This window comes from Ciona robusta, chromosome 9, assembly GCF_009617815.1.
Source record: "Ciona robusta chromosome 9, ASM961781v2".
NCBI classification, from domain to species: Eukaryota; Metazoa; Chordata; class Ascidiacea; order Phlebobranchia; family Cionidae; genus Ciona; species Ciona robusta.
The window spans coordinates 4037025-4055660 of NC_143243.1; the positions used below are offsets into that span (position 1 = coordinate 4037025).

The 18636-nt window shown below is 34.4% G+C and overlaps 1 protein-coding gene across 1 annotated transcript; it reads right to left on the reverse strand.

Moving 5' to 3' along the window:
• Positions 1–192: 192 nt before the first annotated feature.
• LOC149731109 (uncharacterized) lies at positions 193–12038 on the reverse strand. Its single transcript, XM_089885537.1, has 19 exons — positions 11806–12038; positions 11219–11303; positions 10895–10917; positions 10475–10585; positions 9930–10051; positions 8932–9070; positions 8424–8621; positions 7786–7843; positions 7033–7114; positions 6649–6736; positions 5546–5668; positions 4794–5017; positions 4362–4453; positions 3749–3868; positions 3339–3425; positions 3095–3172; positions 2540–2697; positions 1037–1835; positions 193–720 (listed from the first exon to the last, which is right to left on the reverse strand). Exons 1-19 carry the CDS (start codon positions 11911–11913, stop codon positions 371–373), a joined length of 3045 nt encoding a protein of 1014 aa, XP_089741663.1. The 5' UTR covers positions 11914–12038; the 3' UTR covers positions 193–370.
• Between the last annotated feature and the right edge of the window lie 6598 nt (positions 12039–18636).

Below are 18636 nucleotides of genomic sequence, written 5' to 3' on the forward strand. Positions count from 1 at the left end.
AGAATTCAATCACCAAGCCATGCAAGCCAAATTACAAGAAATGTACACGCGGAAAGAAAAATTAAAACAAAATTAGCATCACTGGAAAAGTCAACATATTCATTCACTTTGTTTAAAATATTGAATTACAAAACAATAAGTGTGAACATACAGAATAATAACAGAAACACACAGACAAACTATTGCTTTACAAATTATGGAACTTTATAAAAACGATAAAAAAGTAAAGAAAAAAAAAGAAGTGCAGAATCTTATATTTTCAAATGGTATTTTTTAATTAACAGTTACTATCAAACAAATGAATTGGCAGACTGTACAAAATATAACAAACTTTATCACGGGGACAATTGTTTTGAAAATCGCTTTCCATTTAAACCTCAGTGTAACCGCCATTGCGGGGATGTCTTGTACGAGAGGTGCCTGGAGTTAGAAGCATCTGGACAGCTTTAGCCACGTCCCCCCCACAACGATTTAAAACCTTAACATTGAGGTCGTAATCGCTGAATCCCATCTCGAACAACTGATCCATGGGTGATGGGTTAAAAATGAGAGGAGTGGGAGCAACAGGAGCAAGAGTGGGAGGGGTGGGAGCAGATTGAGGAGCGAGGATAAACTCATCTTCATCAATTCCATCGTGTGGCGGGTAATATATTTGGGGTGAATCATCTCCGTTTAATGAATCTGCTTCATCAGTGTTGTGAGGGTTTGGTACTTCTGTTCCTGTTTCAATAAAAAAAATTTTGCATTTAAAAAATGAATAAAATCAGTTTGCTTTCAATTTATTTTTTAAATACAGTAGTGGATATCAGAATTTAAATTGAAAAAAAGGGAAATCAGCAGCATAACCAGTTGTTAAAACATGCTGTGTGTAGAAACTTCTTCGGTGTCAAATAAAAACTTAGCTGCTAAACCAGCAATACAGTATAAGTTAACTCATATCGTTAACTAAACAAATTAACATGTAATTGGAAAACAGCGTGCTTAAACACACAACCCATACAATGGGGGGAATCGGCCAATATTAGCTTTGACTTACCACTTGATAAAATAGATTCTGCATCCCATGGCTTGGACGTTGTTTCACTCGGTAACATTTGACTTGTGCGGTGAGCTGGTACTTTATGAGGTGCCACGACTGCAACCCATGGCTTATCTGCGTCTAACACACCTCGTGGTAATGGTATTGGTTGTTGTGTCCATGGTTCATCCACAGGTGCCGTACGTTGGCTGGGTGTGATGTAACCTTGTGTGTAATCCACCACTGGACATGGTTTGTCAAGATCAATAATGGATTGTGGGAGCGAATGCACTGGAGTTGGATTTATCGGTTGTGATGTTTCATTTTGTGAAGTGGCATGATCATTTTCCTGATTGACAGGTTCATCAATTTGATTGACAGGTTCATCAATTTGATTGACAGGTTCATCATCATGAGTGACAGGTTCATCATCATGAGTGACAGGTTCATCATCATGAGTGATTGGTTCATCATCATGAGTGACAGGTTCATCGTCATGAGGGACGGGTTCATCATCTTGATTAGCGGATGTATCTTTTTGTTTGACAGCATCATCATTGTCAATGACAACTTCATCGGCGTGATTGACAGCTCCATCTTGATTGATAGGCGTATTTTCTTGATTGACAGGTTCATTGTTCTCCATACTAGTTGGGGCACTCAGGGGTCTTGATGTATCGAAACACTCAGGCAGAGGAATCACTTCAAAGTCGCTCATGTGTTCACTACCCTCCTCATCTGATGATGAAACATCATTGCTATCCTCATCTTCCCCATCTTCCTCCTCTTCCCCATCTTCTTGCTCTTCTTGTGGATCCTGCATTTCGTAAAGCTGGAATTAGTAGACTGGTCGTAATCTCGAATGTTTATTTTAATTTATGTTGCTGCTGCTGTCAGTTGTGCTATATAGGTGAAAGAAATACTGCAGGGATTATTTGTTTGAATCTTAAAGAACCCCGTTCTGTGTGCGATATGGCATGACATCATCATTCATCAGGGTTGGTCATTAAGTATCCTGTCCAAGGACACACACAATGGTGTTAGGACATAACGCAAACACGTCCTTGTACAAAACTAACGTTTTGTTTCTGTGGTCTTTAAGTAACAAAATGACTGACTTTAAAAGCAAACCCTGATATGGTTTTACCATATGACCGATGAAAAAACAGTCTTTTAAAAACACAAAAACTTGTCACAAGTTCTTTTTTACACTCATACTTCTAATACACCAGGTAGCAACAACATATATATACTTACAGTTACACTTTTATTTATAAAACTTAAGACAAAGTTAAGTCACTATATAATACACAACCTAAGAAAATTTAATTACAATTTGCCATCAAAGGCCCACAAAAGTGTTTCACAATTGTAATAGACCAAACAAAACGAACAACTGTCAAAAATTACTTTCACACTTATAATACGCTGGCAGCAATATATACGGTTACACTTATAAATTTGAGATAAAATCCCAGGTGTTTAATAATTCTAATAAACAACAAAACCAACTCGTTTTACCTCATGTTGTTCAACCAGACCTATTGATTCAAAATCTGACACCTCATTTTCACACTCCTCTTGCTTATTCTCTTCCTTTATCTCACTCCTCTCAGATCCATCTTCCTTTTTCTCTTCTATGCTCTTCAAGCTCTCAGATGGTAAGCCACCTGGTTGGACTGATAGTTAATTTAAATTAAAACTTAAAATAAATGAAATAAAGACTATATATTTATTTATAGAATGATAAAACGTCAGGATGCAAATAAATACCAAAAAAGCTGTTTAGAAAATAAACATAACACATAAATCATTTATACAAAGATCGAACTATACTTACACACTTTATACATTCGTCTTAACCAGTAAAACCATACCCTAGTTTGATATTGACAAAAATACAAATGCAGCGTAGGTTTAGTGTTATATAATGAAAATAACTGTAAGGTACATATCAATAATATTTTATGTGTTTTTGAACAGGACACGGCCAAACCCGGTGTCTCGCCATATGGCAGACAAAACGTCAGTTCTTTACAAAACAATTATCCGGAGAACTCTTTCACATTTTTTTACCTGTTTGTGTATCTTGTGTCAGTGGTTGGTTGGTTTGATTTGAAGGAATATTATCTTGAACGTCTGTTGCTTCTGAAACTAAATGTTTCTAGTTTAGTGTTTATCTTTTAAAAAGTACTATTTAGTAAGTGCCTTGAAGAAGTGTCTTTTAGTGCCATGCATCTTGTAAATTTTATGACCCTTTGTTACGACCACATAACTTATATACATAGTGTGTATAACGGTTTTGGGCGATTAAATTTACCTGCTGGTTGGTCCTTTTGAACCAATGGTCTGTTTGACGGGACGGCGTATGAATATTTTTCCTGTGGAGATCTCATTATATCAGAATCTGTGATTTGAACACAAAGACAAGGTATATAAATGTGCTGTAATGATGCAGCATAGCAAATGTTAATGAAATTAGTATAATAATATTTGACATACTACCTAGCAAGTAAATGTGTAACTATGTTTACATAAAACAACTAAATAACTTTTTCCAAACTTGGTTGTCTACATTGATCAGCAATACATAAAAAATAACTCACAAAGGTATGTATGTAAAAAATTCATAAGCAGGCACGGGTGTATGAAACAGAACAGCCGTGTTATAAGACGTTCCATAAAGGGATAAATTGGTTACACCCCTATATATATATAACCAGCACATACCCCCTATATCCTCCATTTGAAATGTGATGATGTTGTTAAAATCATCAGCGTGAAAAGGAGGTTTATTCTCCGAAGTTTGACGACGAATCCACTTCGAATCGTCTCCAATATATGAGGTTTCTACCAAGTAAACATCATGAAGCAAGTGTGGCATGTGTGCAACTCAATAACTCATAGATAAGTATTTCACTGTGATGGTGTGTTAAAGTTTGCAGGGAGTGAAATAAATAAAAATGTGAAAGAGATTTCCGGCAAATGTTTGTTTTGTAATCTTAAAGGGCTGACGATTTGTCTGCCAAACAAGATAACATCAAGGCTTGCTGTTAAATGTCTTGTACAAATACACAAAATCTTTTTTATATTTATAATATAGTAATGTGGGGGAAACGGGACACCTTTAGCACATAATATTTAAATATCCCGATCGTGTTTTAAACAGTTAACAATGGTCTATGGCAGTCGTGAGGATACAGTTTTATAATTCTTTGAATTTTATTTATTTACCACCAAATGCGACAAGAAAATTGAATGAAAAGGTGTCCAATCTTCCCCCCACCCTACTATACACCTATCAACAACAACAACATAAATTACAACAAACATCTCCACCAACCTGACTCAGGTTCATCTTCCGTTACAGACGGACACGTCGTCTTCAACGCCCCTTTCTTCTTTCTCTCAACAACTTGTACAGTGCACCAAACCCTATGCGATCAATTGATTAGAAACAAACCACAAATGTTACATGAAATAAAACATTGACAACAAATCAATTAATTCTGCATCAATGATATAAACATAACTAGATGATAAAGTGTAGCCTTTTTTAAAGAAACTGGTTTATCAAGCCCAACTAATAAATGACAAGATTGACAGCAAAAAGATTGGTGGTAAAAGGAAATAATATATATTTATATAAACATTGGTGCACACAACAATTTCACACTACATTAGACTGAAAGTACTTGTAACAAGGTTTCGCAATTTCGCATAAAAACAAGTTAATAGAATAATAAACCCTAATACACACAACACATTCCCCCACCTTGGTCCAAAGATTCGTCCGTTTCGTTGCAAACACCATGATGAAGTATACGTACATGGGTACGCAGGGGCCACATGGGTGACAGCCAGCACAGCAGTGCCACTGGGTTGGACTATTGGTACCTGAACACTAGTAATCTGTGGCCCCCACTTAAGAAGGTTGTTGAAGTCAATTGCTGGATCAACAGATGATCCAAGAGATGGAGATTCTTGTATTAACTCAAGCTGTGATATGGAATTGATTTAAACAAATGAATGAGTAAATGAAACTTATTTATCCTTATGTGGTGGGGCAGGACAGATGTTATAACACCCGTGTTTTTTTTTCAAACATATTGTATCCATAAAGCATAGAAAAGTGAGGTAATTCATGGAGAAACCATCCCATATTTTCCTGAACACATTCCTATTTTCATATACTGAAAACTGTTATTAAAATTCTTGGCACTATTCTATTTTATGTGGGTGAGGTCCCGCAGCAAATCACGCCATGAGTCCTAGGATTTAGGCCACGATTGGCCCATTACCCCAACACCCAGGGCGCTACTGCATGAACCTCACCAGTTAAAGGAGCCTTGCGCTTCCCTGAAGGTAGGCACAAGGGCTTTAATGGTAATGGATGGGAGATCTTCCCAAATTCTTGGCACTAAAACTGATAAACAAATATAAACATTGCAGAAGTCAAACAAGTTATGCCTTATCAATATCTCAAATCAGTTTAAAAGTAAATACTGAAGTTTTAATTAAACTTACCGTAACTTTACCATCCCATACCCTTGCACCTTCGTTCTTAAGCACCCAGTATTTCACAAAAGATTCACCAATAGAAACGCAACTACCATCACAAAGATTCTCACAAATGAAACTCGCAGCAAACTTCCTGTGAATGTGTTTTAGTTTGATTATGAATTCAGTGATATACACAACAAAGTGTCAAAAATATAGGACACAAAAAAATTAGTGTTATGCTTCAGATACACTAATGCAGCATTTCTTAAACTGGGGTAAATTTGCCATTGAGGGTAACTTCCTCGTGTTTGGAGGCTAAATAAGCTACCAATCAAAATCCACATCCGTTGAGCGGACAGAAAAATTGTGCCAGTTGTAGTACTTAACCAGACATTGAATAACTTGCTGTCAAAAAGCAAGCGCATCCGTCGCATAAAATATAACTGATGTAACTTGTTGTTTTCCTTTTTTAATAAATGAGCGCCATATTACATATTGGGGGTAAATCTGATTAGTATACTTGTTAAGAAGGTAAAGCATTTAAAAAGTTTAAAAACCACTGCACTAATGTAAGCCTAGGCATTATAACATTTCAAATAATGACCAAAGAATATACGTATTTGACAATGCTTAACGCATTGCACCATACAATAATACATACGTCATGTTCTAAAATAGCTTGTTGAGCAAACATTACGTTGTGTCAATATTTCCTACTCATGTTATGTGGAGGTTTCAAATGACTAATACTTTAGAGTTGGAGTTGGTAATAATGTGCAACATTTAATGATTGCCACCATAACATGAATGAGATAAAATAAAACCTCTAGTACTAACTGGCATTGTGGGTTTCGATACATTATATTTGGACTTATACTAAGTTTAAGTGAAATGTATTTGTATAATGGGCGTAATTCTTAGGGTAAAGTTTACCATATGACTAGAATTTAAGAAACAAGAAGTAAATGTACTATTTTTATCTATGCTATGAAACCAGCATGATATGCTATGAAACCCAGGAATTTAAGCCAGAGTTCTACAAGAAGTATATGAACTAGTATATATAGTGATATAAATAAATGCTGGCATTAGAATTCTAATTGAAATTGAAAATACCTGTTAACTTACCTTGTAATAGAAGAAGCAGATTGTTTTTTGCTGCGTTCAACAGATTTTTTCTTTATTTTCATTTCTTTCATTTCTTTTTTCAATTTTCTGAATAAAATAATAATTGTCCGATTACATGGTTAACACTGGGCTGCAAGAATCTTTTAACATTAGTTTTTGTAATCTATAAAATACCAACTTTTAAATTTAAAGGATTATAATACACCTGGCTGCAACAACATAAAACTATTTCAAATTTTAAGGCTATAAATATAACTTTTATTTATATCTTTAAATACAGTAACGAAGATCAGGTTTATTAACAAAAAAACAAAAAAGAAAAAGCGGCAATGATTATCCCCACAATATTAATATATAATAAAAAAACAAACAAAGAATTTAACCTGATTTCTTCCTTAATGTTCTTTGGGTTTCTTACAATGGTTGGTTGCTTAGCAACAGCACCTCGGGTGGTGGAAGGAAAATCTATATTCAATATTCATGTAAACAATGAGGATATATGGCTGGTGTAAGCATGAATATCTGCTGGTTAAGCATTTAATTCATTTTCGATGACGTAAAATTTAAAGAAATATCATTATTATATGAAAACACGGTATATTGAGCTGTGTACACTATGCATATATTTGAAGGTGATATTAGTATAAAACTTTAAATCCAGTCAGACATAAAACTAAAATCAAGTAACTAGTTTGAGTAACAAAACATGTATAATATATATTTATTTATCATTTACCGTGACTACTTAAAATGGAAAGGGAATTAGTGTAATGAATAAAATACTCGTTTCTGTATGACGATTGGTAAGGAAACCTTGTGATTAGTGCATGTAGGTTCGATGCCTGGCAACCAGTGCAAATATTTAGTCATGCAGACAGGCACCATGTCACAGTGGTTGGTACACCTGCCCTTAGCTCATAGATTATAGTTTAAGCTCAACGCTGCTACCATTGTGGGCGAATGTGTCCTTGGACAAGACACTTAACGACAATTGCTCTAACACAGTGGTCACTAATGGGTTTATTCAAATTGCCAGCCATACGTATTACGAAATATATGGCTTTGGTCAAGAAAGTTAACAGTATTGGTTTAATTCCCAATGGGTTGTGGGCTAATGAGCCATACGTTAGCATTACCTGTGTTTACATCACGTCGTATTGCTGCTATTTCTTCACGTACAGCATCAAGAACTTCCTATTAAATGTAAATTAGGATAAATGTTTTAGAAAGATGGTAATACAACATAGGAAATAAATAATGAGAAGCAAACATTTTGTTTCTAAAATACATTTATGTTTGAATTACAAGAACAAGTTGCAGTACATATTTATTCGTGTGCAAACAAATTTACAAAAATGTATTATAGAAATGTTACTGCAGTTAGTTGTGGTAATGTACTATGTAATTTACACTACATTTTTCAAATGAAAACATCAATAATTATTATACAAAGATTTTAAACAAGAAACAAATAAATTGGTCAAAACAAAACTTGATTATGATTTATAATTTATTGATACGGAGGGATCTCCGGTAAACATTCGTTACACAAACACACTATATCGATTTACAAAACACACAGTACCATACAAACACATGTAATATAATATTGGGATACTATTTCACATTTTATGTATTCTGATTAAAAAGGAATAGTATTTGCAAAATATGCCCCAAGCTTGCTATAAATACCAAAGATATAAAATAAAGAAACATAAGAATATTTGGAAAATATGCCAATAGCTTAGTACAAAATAATGAGCAATATATTTACTTGTTTAATTCTTTGTATTAAATCATCATTAAGTTCGATTTTTTCAGACGTAGCACCAAGGCTAGCATTCTCCCCATTTATTGAAGTCTGTGTTACCATGCTTGCAACTGTGCCTGCTATTTCATCAACATCAACATGTATATTACTATTAGAAGCCATCATCTCCTTAAGTTCCTCATTTCGGCAAGCCTGTGGGTTCTAAACAAGAAAAACAACAGTTTGAGTTTATGAAACAAGGGGGGGGGGGGGGCATTAAAAGGTTGGAAACTAAATATACATAATAATATGTCTACATAAAGATGTTAAAACCTTAACTAGATTTTTTACTTGTGCAGCAGATGGTCATAGACATTAGGGACATTTAAAGGCAGGTTAGGTGCCATAAAAGGTTAGAAAAATATTATATATAATCTATATATATATATATATGTATAATATCCATATATATGTTTAAAAAAAGGAAATCCAAGTTATTTTTTAATGCAGGAGTAGGACATACTTTACCCACCACATCTGTATCTGGTTCCAATTCATGATCTCTATTTTCATTCTGTCCATCTTCAGGAATCTCTGGTTGTTTATCATCTGTAGTTGTTGTGTTTGTTGGATTGTCTTGTGCAGACGTAGCAATGTTTACGTCCTCCATGCTATAGTTCAATGTATTTTAATTATTTGGTAAATCCGATTTTGATTCAAAATTTTAAAAATTCTAAGCAAAAAATCTAACCAGTTACCTATTCAAGTTAAATGTGCATATTTAATGTTGGAAAAAAGTATAATATATTATATTATATATATATCTATTAATCTATATATATATATATTGTCTAATCACCATGCGGGTTAAACCTACTGTTGTATTGTAAACTAGGCAGGTTCATCCTTGAATTTGTGCACTATATTAATTAGTAAACAATGGAACCAAATTTGTTCTATAGGAATGTCCATCTTGCTAAACCTCCTACAGTAGGTTTGGGACATATAACTCGGACATACATTTTATGTACATTATGCAATTGTCTGGTCTAGCACACATAATAATGCTAGTTGATCCACGATTCCTTTGTTTCTGATTGGTCAATCAGCGAGGTGTAAAATGGGTGTGATTTGCCGCATTTTTACAAACAATAAGATGTTATGTCGATAATAATCATTATTGCACAAACATAAGTCAAGTTTTAACACATTTCTTTACGAATTATTCTGTTGATTGTCACTGCGAAACATTTTACGCACGTGCAGTAGCCGTGCATTTAACAGAAGTAGCAAATTCCTAAATTGGCAGGAGTGCATCGCACAGTCGCACTCCCGCACGCTCGTACTCTTTGCCAGTGTGTACATTAAATTAATGCATCTATAATTTTTTCGCATGAAAAATAAATCAAATAACGAACAATTTCTAACCAACATTTTTTTACCTAAAAAAGAAGTCAACAGTTTCTATTTGATTTACATGTAAAATTTTGGTAATTTACCATACACAAACTACCAAACCAAACAACGAACCTGATTGCATCTGTTTCATCCCCTAATGAAGTAAGACCACGTCCAATGCGTCGAACTTCGCGAACTGCTGTTCCTACAACACGTTTCGCCCATTCAAGTTGACTGCTTGATTGACTGTTTGGCTGAAAGTGAAAACTTTTATTTTCAAAATACTAAAATAGTATAATATAATAAATTTCATTTTTACTTAACAACTTGATATATATATATATATTCATATATAAATTGAACAAATATTTTACAAAAAGACTGCAAAACATGATTGAATCTCAGAATATTCAGTCTGGAGTGTTTAAACTAAATGATGAAATGTGATACAAAAAACTCTGATTAATGTTTTGTTCAAAAATTCTTCTACACTGTCTGTATATATAAACTAATAACATAATTTTTTATTTATCTCTTTGAAAACCATAGTTATTTTATGCTATTTTTTCCAAAAAAAAAAGAATCGAAATTCTTCTGACTCCCCCTGAGTACGTCACTGATATCAAGCATCTCCAACCCATAGGGGTCAAGTAGTCCACTACTAAACAGTCCCTTACCTCACTTCCACTTTCCGGTTTAGCACGGTTTTGCAAGGGTGCTGGATATCGATATAATTCTCCCGGCTTTTTAATCTGGATATGAAGCACATCATCGTTCTTCCGGCTTACCTGTTAATGTAGGAGTAATGTTAGGGGTGGTTAGGGAAACACCACCCAACTTTTAAAACAGGGGTGAGGGCATATGTTGTGGCACGCCAGTTTTATCCTAAAACAGCTATCACACTGCTGTTAGGTGTCTATACGAACAATCCGAGCTAAGGTCTATTGCATTCACCACAATAATTAATAAGGTTGTTTAACTAGTTTAAAAGTGTAACATAATTTTGGCAATGTCACTTCAGATTTTAAATAAAACTAAATTAAATATAACCTAGCACGAGCACATGTCAACAATTCCTAGAGTAAATTACAACTTACTTTATGTGCCTCCATAAAAGCCTCTGAGGAAGAAAAAAATGAAATTCAATCAGTTTTATTATATTTTTATTGCATATTTTTAGTTCATGATATTTTGACATTGTTTATGACACTGGTCACATAAACAATGCATTTAAGTGACCTATCTGTTGGAGTGATGGGCTAAACCTGGCCTACATCCTAGGTACCCCCTGGTTGCATGCATAGGACTTCACCAATTAAATACAATGTCACATCAAAATACAATAGGCTGTATCATCCAGCTTATAGTTTAATAGCCTATTTCACACTACCCTACATACACGCATATGCTAGTTAACTTACCTTGCGAGTCCAAGCATATAACGTCATCCTCTTCGTCACTGTATCCAAACTCTGGCATCTCTTCGTAACCATATTTAACTTTGAGCTGAAAAAATATAGAAGCTGTTAATGCAGATTTGAATTAGAAACTGAGTATTAGGTATATGGCCCCTATCCTTTATGGTAAACTTTGGACTTGCCTTAGGTTGGGTAGTATTTTGTGGCAGTTGATCTTAATACAGCCAAATATACTAAGAGCATTCTATTTTAAATACTTCTGTTGTTTAATGTAGGGTATACATTATACAACAGAAGTTTATTTTTATACGATAAAATGCCGGACTGTTACACCCTGAAAACAATAATGGAAAAAAAACTTTTATTTAAACAAACAACATTAAAAACCTAATCAGAAGAAAAGTATGTAATTATAAACATAACATAACTTTTATATTATTTATTTTTTCGAAACTAATACGAAGGATTATTTAATTTATTTTACCGTAAAAACGAATAGAAGGAAATCAAAAGCAAAATATTGATAAGAGTGTGGAAAAAAAACATCACTTTAGGAGGACCCTAAAATTATACAAACATTAAGAGCGTACCATTACAGCAACATCCTCCCAGTTAATGCAGTAACCAATTTGAAATATGTCCGACTCTCCATTATAATCAACAACCATAACAAATGTATCTTTGCTATGAGAATCCATTTTAACCTTTGAAGGTTAAGTGATAGGACACCAGCAGATATTAACTTTTTATAAACGTTGCTTATTTAGTAAGAGGTAATAAACTCTGAAAACTTATCAAATAAGTCTTATTAAGAGTAACAAACAAGAAAATAGAGGTTTTACTTTTTAGCACTCCATAGTTCTAAACAGAAGTTCCGAAAACTTTGATTGAAAAATATATCACACCAAAATTGTAATTTATCTCCTCAAGTCAAATGTAACAACAAATATCTATCAAATTAATTACAACATATTAAAGAAAGGAATTAGCAGCAAACCGACAATCGTTAAAAACACTTCACAGGTAAACAGCTTTTTAACCCATAATGTAATACCGGATTACAGTTTAATAACTAAATTGACTTGTAACTTAATCTGACTATAGCTTTCATATGATAGAACTATGCTTATGCGAAACATCTACACATGCCGATTGTACACGTATCATTAAAGTTACGTTGCAATAAAGTTTCCCCATTTTTCGCAATCGCAGTTCCCCGAAGAAAATAGTTCAGTTTCCCAGCAAATAAGGAACTGAAGCTTTGTTTACAGTCTTTGTATAGTCACGTGATTCTATGACGTGTTTACACGTGACGAAGTCATGTGTTCATGAACCAAATCACACATTAGTAATCACGTGGTTATCACTGGCAGTCTTTTTACAGAAGACAGAAGCCAATACTATCATATATATAGTAGGGTGAGGAAAGATAGAAGACCTTTTTATTCTATTTTCCCGTTCCATTTGGTAGTAAACAAAGAAAATTTAAAGAATTACAAAACCGTATATCATCACGACTTCCATAGACCTAAACTTGTTGAGCACGTTAGTGGTCTAATAGATCCTTTTTCGTCGAACAGTTGTTCTTGTTGTTGTTGTTGGACGACTTTTTTCCGCACCTACCTCAATTTTTAATTCTAGCATTTATTCTTTAATCTCTAGGAATGTGGGACATTGGGAGTTTTGGAGTGAACGACTGTGTTGGTGAGATAAGAAATCCAAAGATGTTGTACAAAGCGTATTTACACATATTCTTCACCAATCACTCAATACTCATACGTCATAAGTTTCATTAGTTAGGCATATAATACATGTATAAATACATTCTGCCTACTCCTCCACACTCACCAATGGCGACTGGAACCCGTTTTGTTGGTTACCTTAGATTTGTTTTTGATCGAGCCCAGTCGACCGTTGTAGTAAAAGGATTAATTAATATAGTAGGGTGGGAAAGATGGGACACCTTTTCATTTTGTTTTCTTCCTTTCATTTGGTAGTAAACAAAGCACATTTAATGAATTTTAAAACCGTATCTTCACGACTTCCACAGATCTTTGTTAATTGTTTAAAACACGATCATTATGTGTTAAAGGTGTCCCATCTTCCCCGACTCTACTATATTATGCTAATTAGTTAAAACGTGCTTATTCATTAGATCTGTGATCTCTTGTTTAGTATACCCTGATGCAACACACGATCAGGATATTTTAATCGTATGTGCTTGTGGGCGGATCAGTGCGGCGCAGGTGGTTTCCTGATTCTACCTGCCGTACTTGATTCTGAACCGTGCACGTCCTCACTGTCCCGAGCTCTGTACCCGCACCGCGCTCAACAGAAATCTGACTGCAGCGGAACAGTAACGACACTATAACTGTATACCAAGTCCAGGTTACAACCCTTTTTGTTCGACAAAACGACACTGACGTCACGCTACAGATAACAGTTAGAACAGCAAAGCATTGCAGTGTCCGCGACTGCCTATACAGCACTGGCGCAGGGCGAGAATAACGTTATAAACATAATATATATACAGCAAGCGGAGTTTCTCAGCATTGTCCGAACGGTTCATTGTTTTGCGACAGCATCGTTATTTTATCGGAACGGAAACTATCAAATCCCGTCCATAAACTTGTAATAACAGAAAATTGATAATAACTATTAATACAGTTTACATTTTTGCTACAAATTGGGCATTGCTGTACTTTTTTGCACAAGCCACATCTCAAAAATTATCTGTAAGTGCAATTGACTCAGTTTCTAATATATTTTTCATAAATGATCTTGTTATTATATCAGTATATTGAGTTTAAATCACACCTGAGAAATAAATTAGTCAATTAAAACCTACAAAACTACAATGTGGGGAAAAGTGGGACACCAAATTGAAATAATTTTATATTAACAGTTTTCTGCAACTTGTAGTTAACCTTTATTAAAATTAGCCGACTGTGCTAGTTTCTTTGCCGTGTAAACTTTGCATAAATACCTTTAAAACAGTATTTTTTGTTTTTATTTCAACTTAAAGTCATATAGACCCCTGCTTATTTTCCTCATGCTTATCTTTCGTTTTTTATTTCACAAAACTAAAACTAGTTTTATAAGACTAAATCGAACTTGACAAAATATTAGCAGTATTTTTTATGCATCTATGAAACTAGTTTAATCGTTCACAACTACGAAAATGTTTTATTTTAACAAAAAAATCCTATTTAGTATATTTTCTTAATATATCTCCAGCAGTATCTCAGTGGTAGATCCAAACTTCTTTCAATAACAGTCGGGTTTAAAATGTTTACCACATATAACACTGTTTCTTGAAAGGTTGCTCGAAATTCGATCTGTACACTTGAACTTGCTTTGATATTGGGCTTTTGGGAAATTTAGGGATTTTTCATTTACTTTGTAGCTATTGAACACCCTCTAGCAAAAAGTGACGTCACGAAAAAATGTGACGTCACAAAAAAGAAACACATGACGTCATGCAAAATATGACGTCACGAAAAAGTATGACGTCATGCAAAAGTGTGACGTCACGAAAAAGTATGACGTCATGAGAATTGTGACGTCATGAAAATTGTGACGTCACGAAAAAATGTGACGTCACGAAAAATATGACGTCATGCAAAAGTGTGACGTCACGAAAAAATGTGACGTCGTAAAAAATTATGACGTCATGAAAAAATGTGACGTCATGAAAATTGTGACGTCACGAAAAAAATGACGTCATGAAAAATTATGACGTCATGAAAATTGTGACGTCACGAAAAAGTGTGATGTCATGAAAAATTATGACGTCATGAAAATTGTGACGTCACGAAAAAAATGACGTCATGAAAAATTATGACGTCATGAAAATTGTGACGTCACGAAAAAATGTGACGTCAGGAAAAAATATGACGTCATGAGAATTGTGACGTCACGAAAAAAGGTGACGTCAGGAAAGATGTGACGTCACGAAAAAATGTGACGTCACAAAAAGTGTGACGTCACGAAAAATTATGACGTCATGAAAAAATGTGACGTCACGAAAATTGTGACGTCACGAAAAAGTGTGACGTCATGAAAATTGTGACGTCACGAAAAAGTGTGACGTCACGAAAAATTATGACGTCATGAAAATTGTGACGTCACGAAAAAGTGTGACGTCACGAAAAAGTGTGACGTCATGAAAAATTATGACGTCATGAAAATTGTGACGTCACGAAAAAGTGTGATGTCATGAAAAATTATGACGTCATGAAAATTGTTACGTCACGAAAAAGTGTGATGTCATGAAAAATTATGACGTCATGAGAATTGTGACGTCACGAAAAAATATGACGTCAGGAAAAAATGACGTCACGAAAGATGTGACGTCTCGAAAATTGTGACGTCACGAAAAATGTGACGTCATGACTCATGAGAATTGTGACGTCACGAAAAATATGACGTCATGCAAAAGTATGACGTCACGAAAAAATGTGACGTCATGAAAAATTATGACGTCATGAGAATTGTGACGTCACGTAAAAATGTGACGTTACGAAAAAATGACGTCACGAAAGATGTGACGTCATGAAAATTGTGACGTCACGAAAAACTGTGACGTCACGAAAAATTATGACGTCTGAGAATTGTGACGTCACGAAAAGTATGACGTCACGGGAAAATAACGTCACGAAAAAATGTGACGTCACAAAAAGTGTAACGTCACGAAAAAGTGTGACGTCACGAAAAACATGACGTCATGCAAAATATGACGTCACGAAAAAAGGTGACGTCACGAAAAAGTATGACGTCATGCAAAAATGTGACGTCACGAAAAAGTATGACGTCATGAGAATTGTGACGTCACGAAAAAATATGACGTCACGAAAAATATGACGTCATTCAAAAAGATGGTGGAAATGTACCTTGAAACGGTGCAAAATGTATTTATAGAAGGGTGGTGGAAGATGGGACACTTTGTCGGACGAGACTTTTTTTAATTTTCATTTTACGGAACCCTATTTAATGATAATCAGGAAAATAAGGTTACAGAATTATTCGACAGTATTATCACGACTTTATAAAATGTCCGTCAAAGCTGATTACTGTTTTTAAATACTTAAAAAAATATGTGAAATAGAAACAGTATACTTTGAACAGGTAAAAAAATGCGAAATAGTAAGGTGCTATTTTTTAATGCTCGCTAAATCATAGTAAAGCTGAAGATTTTTTAGTTTGCGTGTGCGAACGATTAAACTAGTTTCATAGATTCATAAAACAACCTTGAATATTTCGTACAGTTTGATTTTGTCTCATAAAACTAGTTTTAGTTTTGTAAAAAAAACTGATGTAACGGTCTATGAGAGGCGTGTCCTAGGTCGCCCCAACAGGTCACACGAGGGTTGTAGATTGACGAAAACGCGTACGTTGATTTGTTGTAAACGAATTTATTTTGTACGGGTACGCACGGTTTTCTAAAAATATAAACACGATTAAATAATACACAGGCACTTAAGTGATACACACACACTTAAATGGTACACACACACAGGGCGTACGGTTTACATACTATGACACAAAATAATACGATATATAAAAAACATAGCACCTACCGAACAATTTAGAGGACAAGATAGCAGGCACACACAGGGCCGCTCAGGGGTAACTATTCAAACAAGATGGATGTTGGCAGATATAAATACAACAGTACACTTGGACTGCGAGGTGATCGGAAAAGAAAGATAAAAAATAATTACCAGCAGCCAAAACGTGGCGTAATTGTGACGTCACATAACACATAAAATACACACGCATGAGAAATTAAAATTAGGGGACATAAACAAGCTGCTACAAAGCAAGAGCGAATTATAAAGCAAATTAAGACGTTACAACTGAGATATAAACATGAAGAAAATAGGCAGGGGTCAATATGACTTTAATTTGAGATAAAAACAACAAAAAACTTTGAAAGGTTTGCTTCAAATTTAGTAATTTATACCTCAGCGGTTATTCAACTATAAGATACTGTTACAATAATATAATATTTTGAAATTATATTCGAAATTTGGTCATTTGCACTTGGTGATAACTTATAAGAAGTGGCTTGTGGCCAAAACAGAGTAGTAATACCCAATTTGTAGCAAAAATAAAAACCTTATCAATAGTTATATTCAATTTTCTGTTATTACAAGTTCATATACATTTGTAGGATACAATATTTATCCATTGATGTTCGAGCATTACCCATTGTCATTCAAACAATACCAATTGTTATGCAATAATATAATGTATAGGTAACATGTTAAAAACTATAGCAGTAGGAAAGAAAAAAATGTTTAGACTTAATTTTCAAAGCGAACAGTATTATTTCGTGTTATTTACGTATACTCCTGTTTATAAATACACTTATTAATCAAAATTAACAATGATTTTAAACTGCCCCATCTTAGTCCTGTGTGTTTTCGATTTTGTAAAATTTCACCTGTTGTGCGGATCGCTAAATAACTCCCCGTGTGTTTTATTATATTTTATTAAATTGTTGTCAATTAATAAAGGAATGATAGTACTAATTCTTGGTATTACTCAAAAACCGTCATCTATTCTGATTTTGGAATTACTTGGCAATATGTGCTTAAGTGTCCCATCTTCCCCCATTGTACTATAACAACGGTCTATAGAAGTCGTAAAGACATAGTTTAATACAGGGGTTCTTAAACTTTTTAAGGCACGCCCCCCAATGAAGATCTCAACAAACTTGCGCCCCCCTTTTTTGTTAAATTATCACAGTGGTGTTCAATTAATTTCTGCCATAATCCACCACAGCCAAACCTGACAAATTGGACATGCTTTAAACCGCCCCTTGGTTGACTGTATCTGTATTATTGCATAAAACACATTTTCGCGATCAACGCAAAAGTGAAATCAAATAACCGTTCTGTTTACGTTTGCGTCATAGTTTAGCTTTATATTTGCCATGTTTTTCTTAGCCAGGTAGACTGTTTGTTACGAAATAATAGGGATTCATTGCATCATAATAGCGATTGTTTTGTCTGGCAATTAATTAAGACATAATAGCAATTCAGACTTAAAGGTTTGCTATTTTATTTAAATTTTGCGTGCGTCGTATTCAAGCCTTTCGAACACCACTGTAATAAGACATATAACACTTTATTTTATAGTTTTTCGCGGCCCCCTTCCAAGTGTTACACGCCACCCTAGGGGGGCGCGCCCCCCAGTTTAAGAACCACTGGTTTAATAATTTATTGAGTGTTCTTAGTTTACTGCTAAATAAGACGGGTAATTAGATTGAAAAGGTGTCTCATTTTTCCCCGCCGTACCATATACAAATAAATAAAAAAACAAGACAATATATGGTAAATATGTTCGAAATTCAGTCATTTGCACTTGAAAACAGTTCATGAGATGTGGCTTGTGCGAAAAATAATGTACGTAGC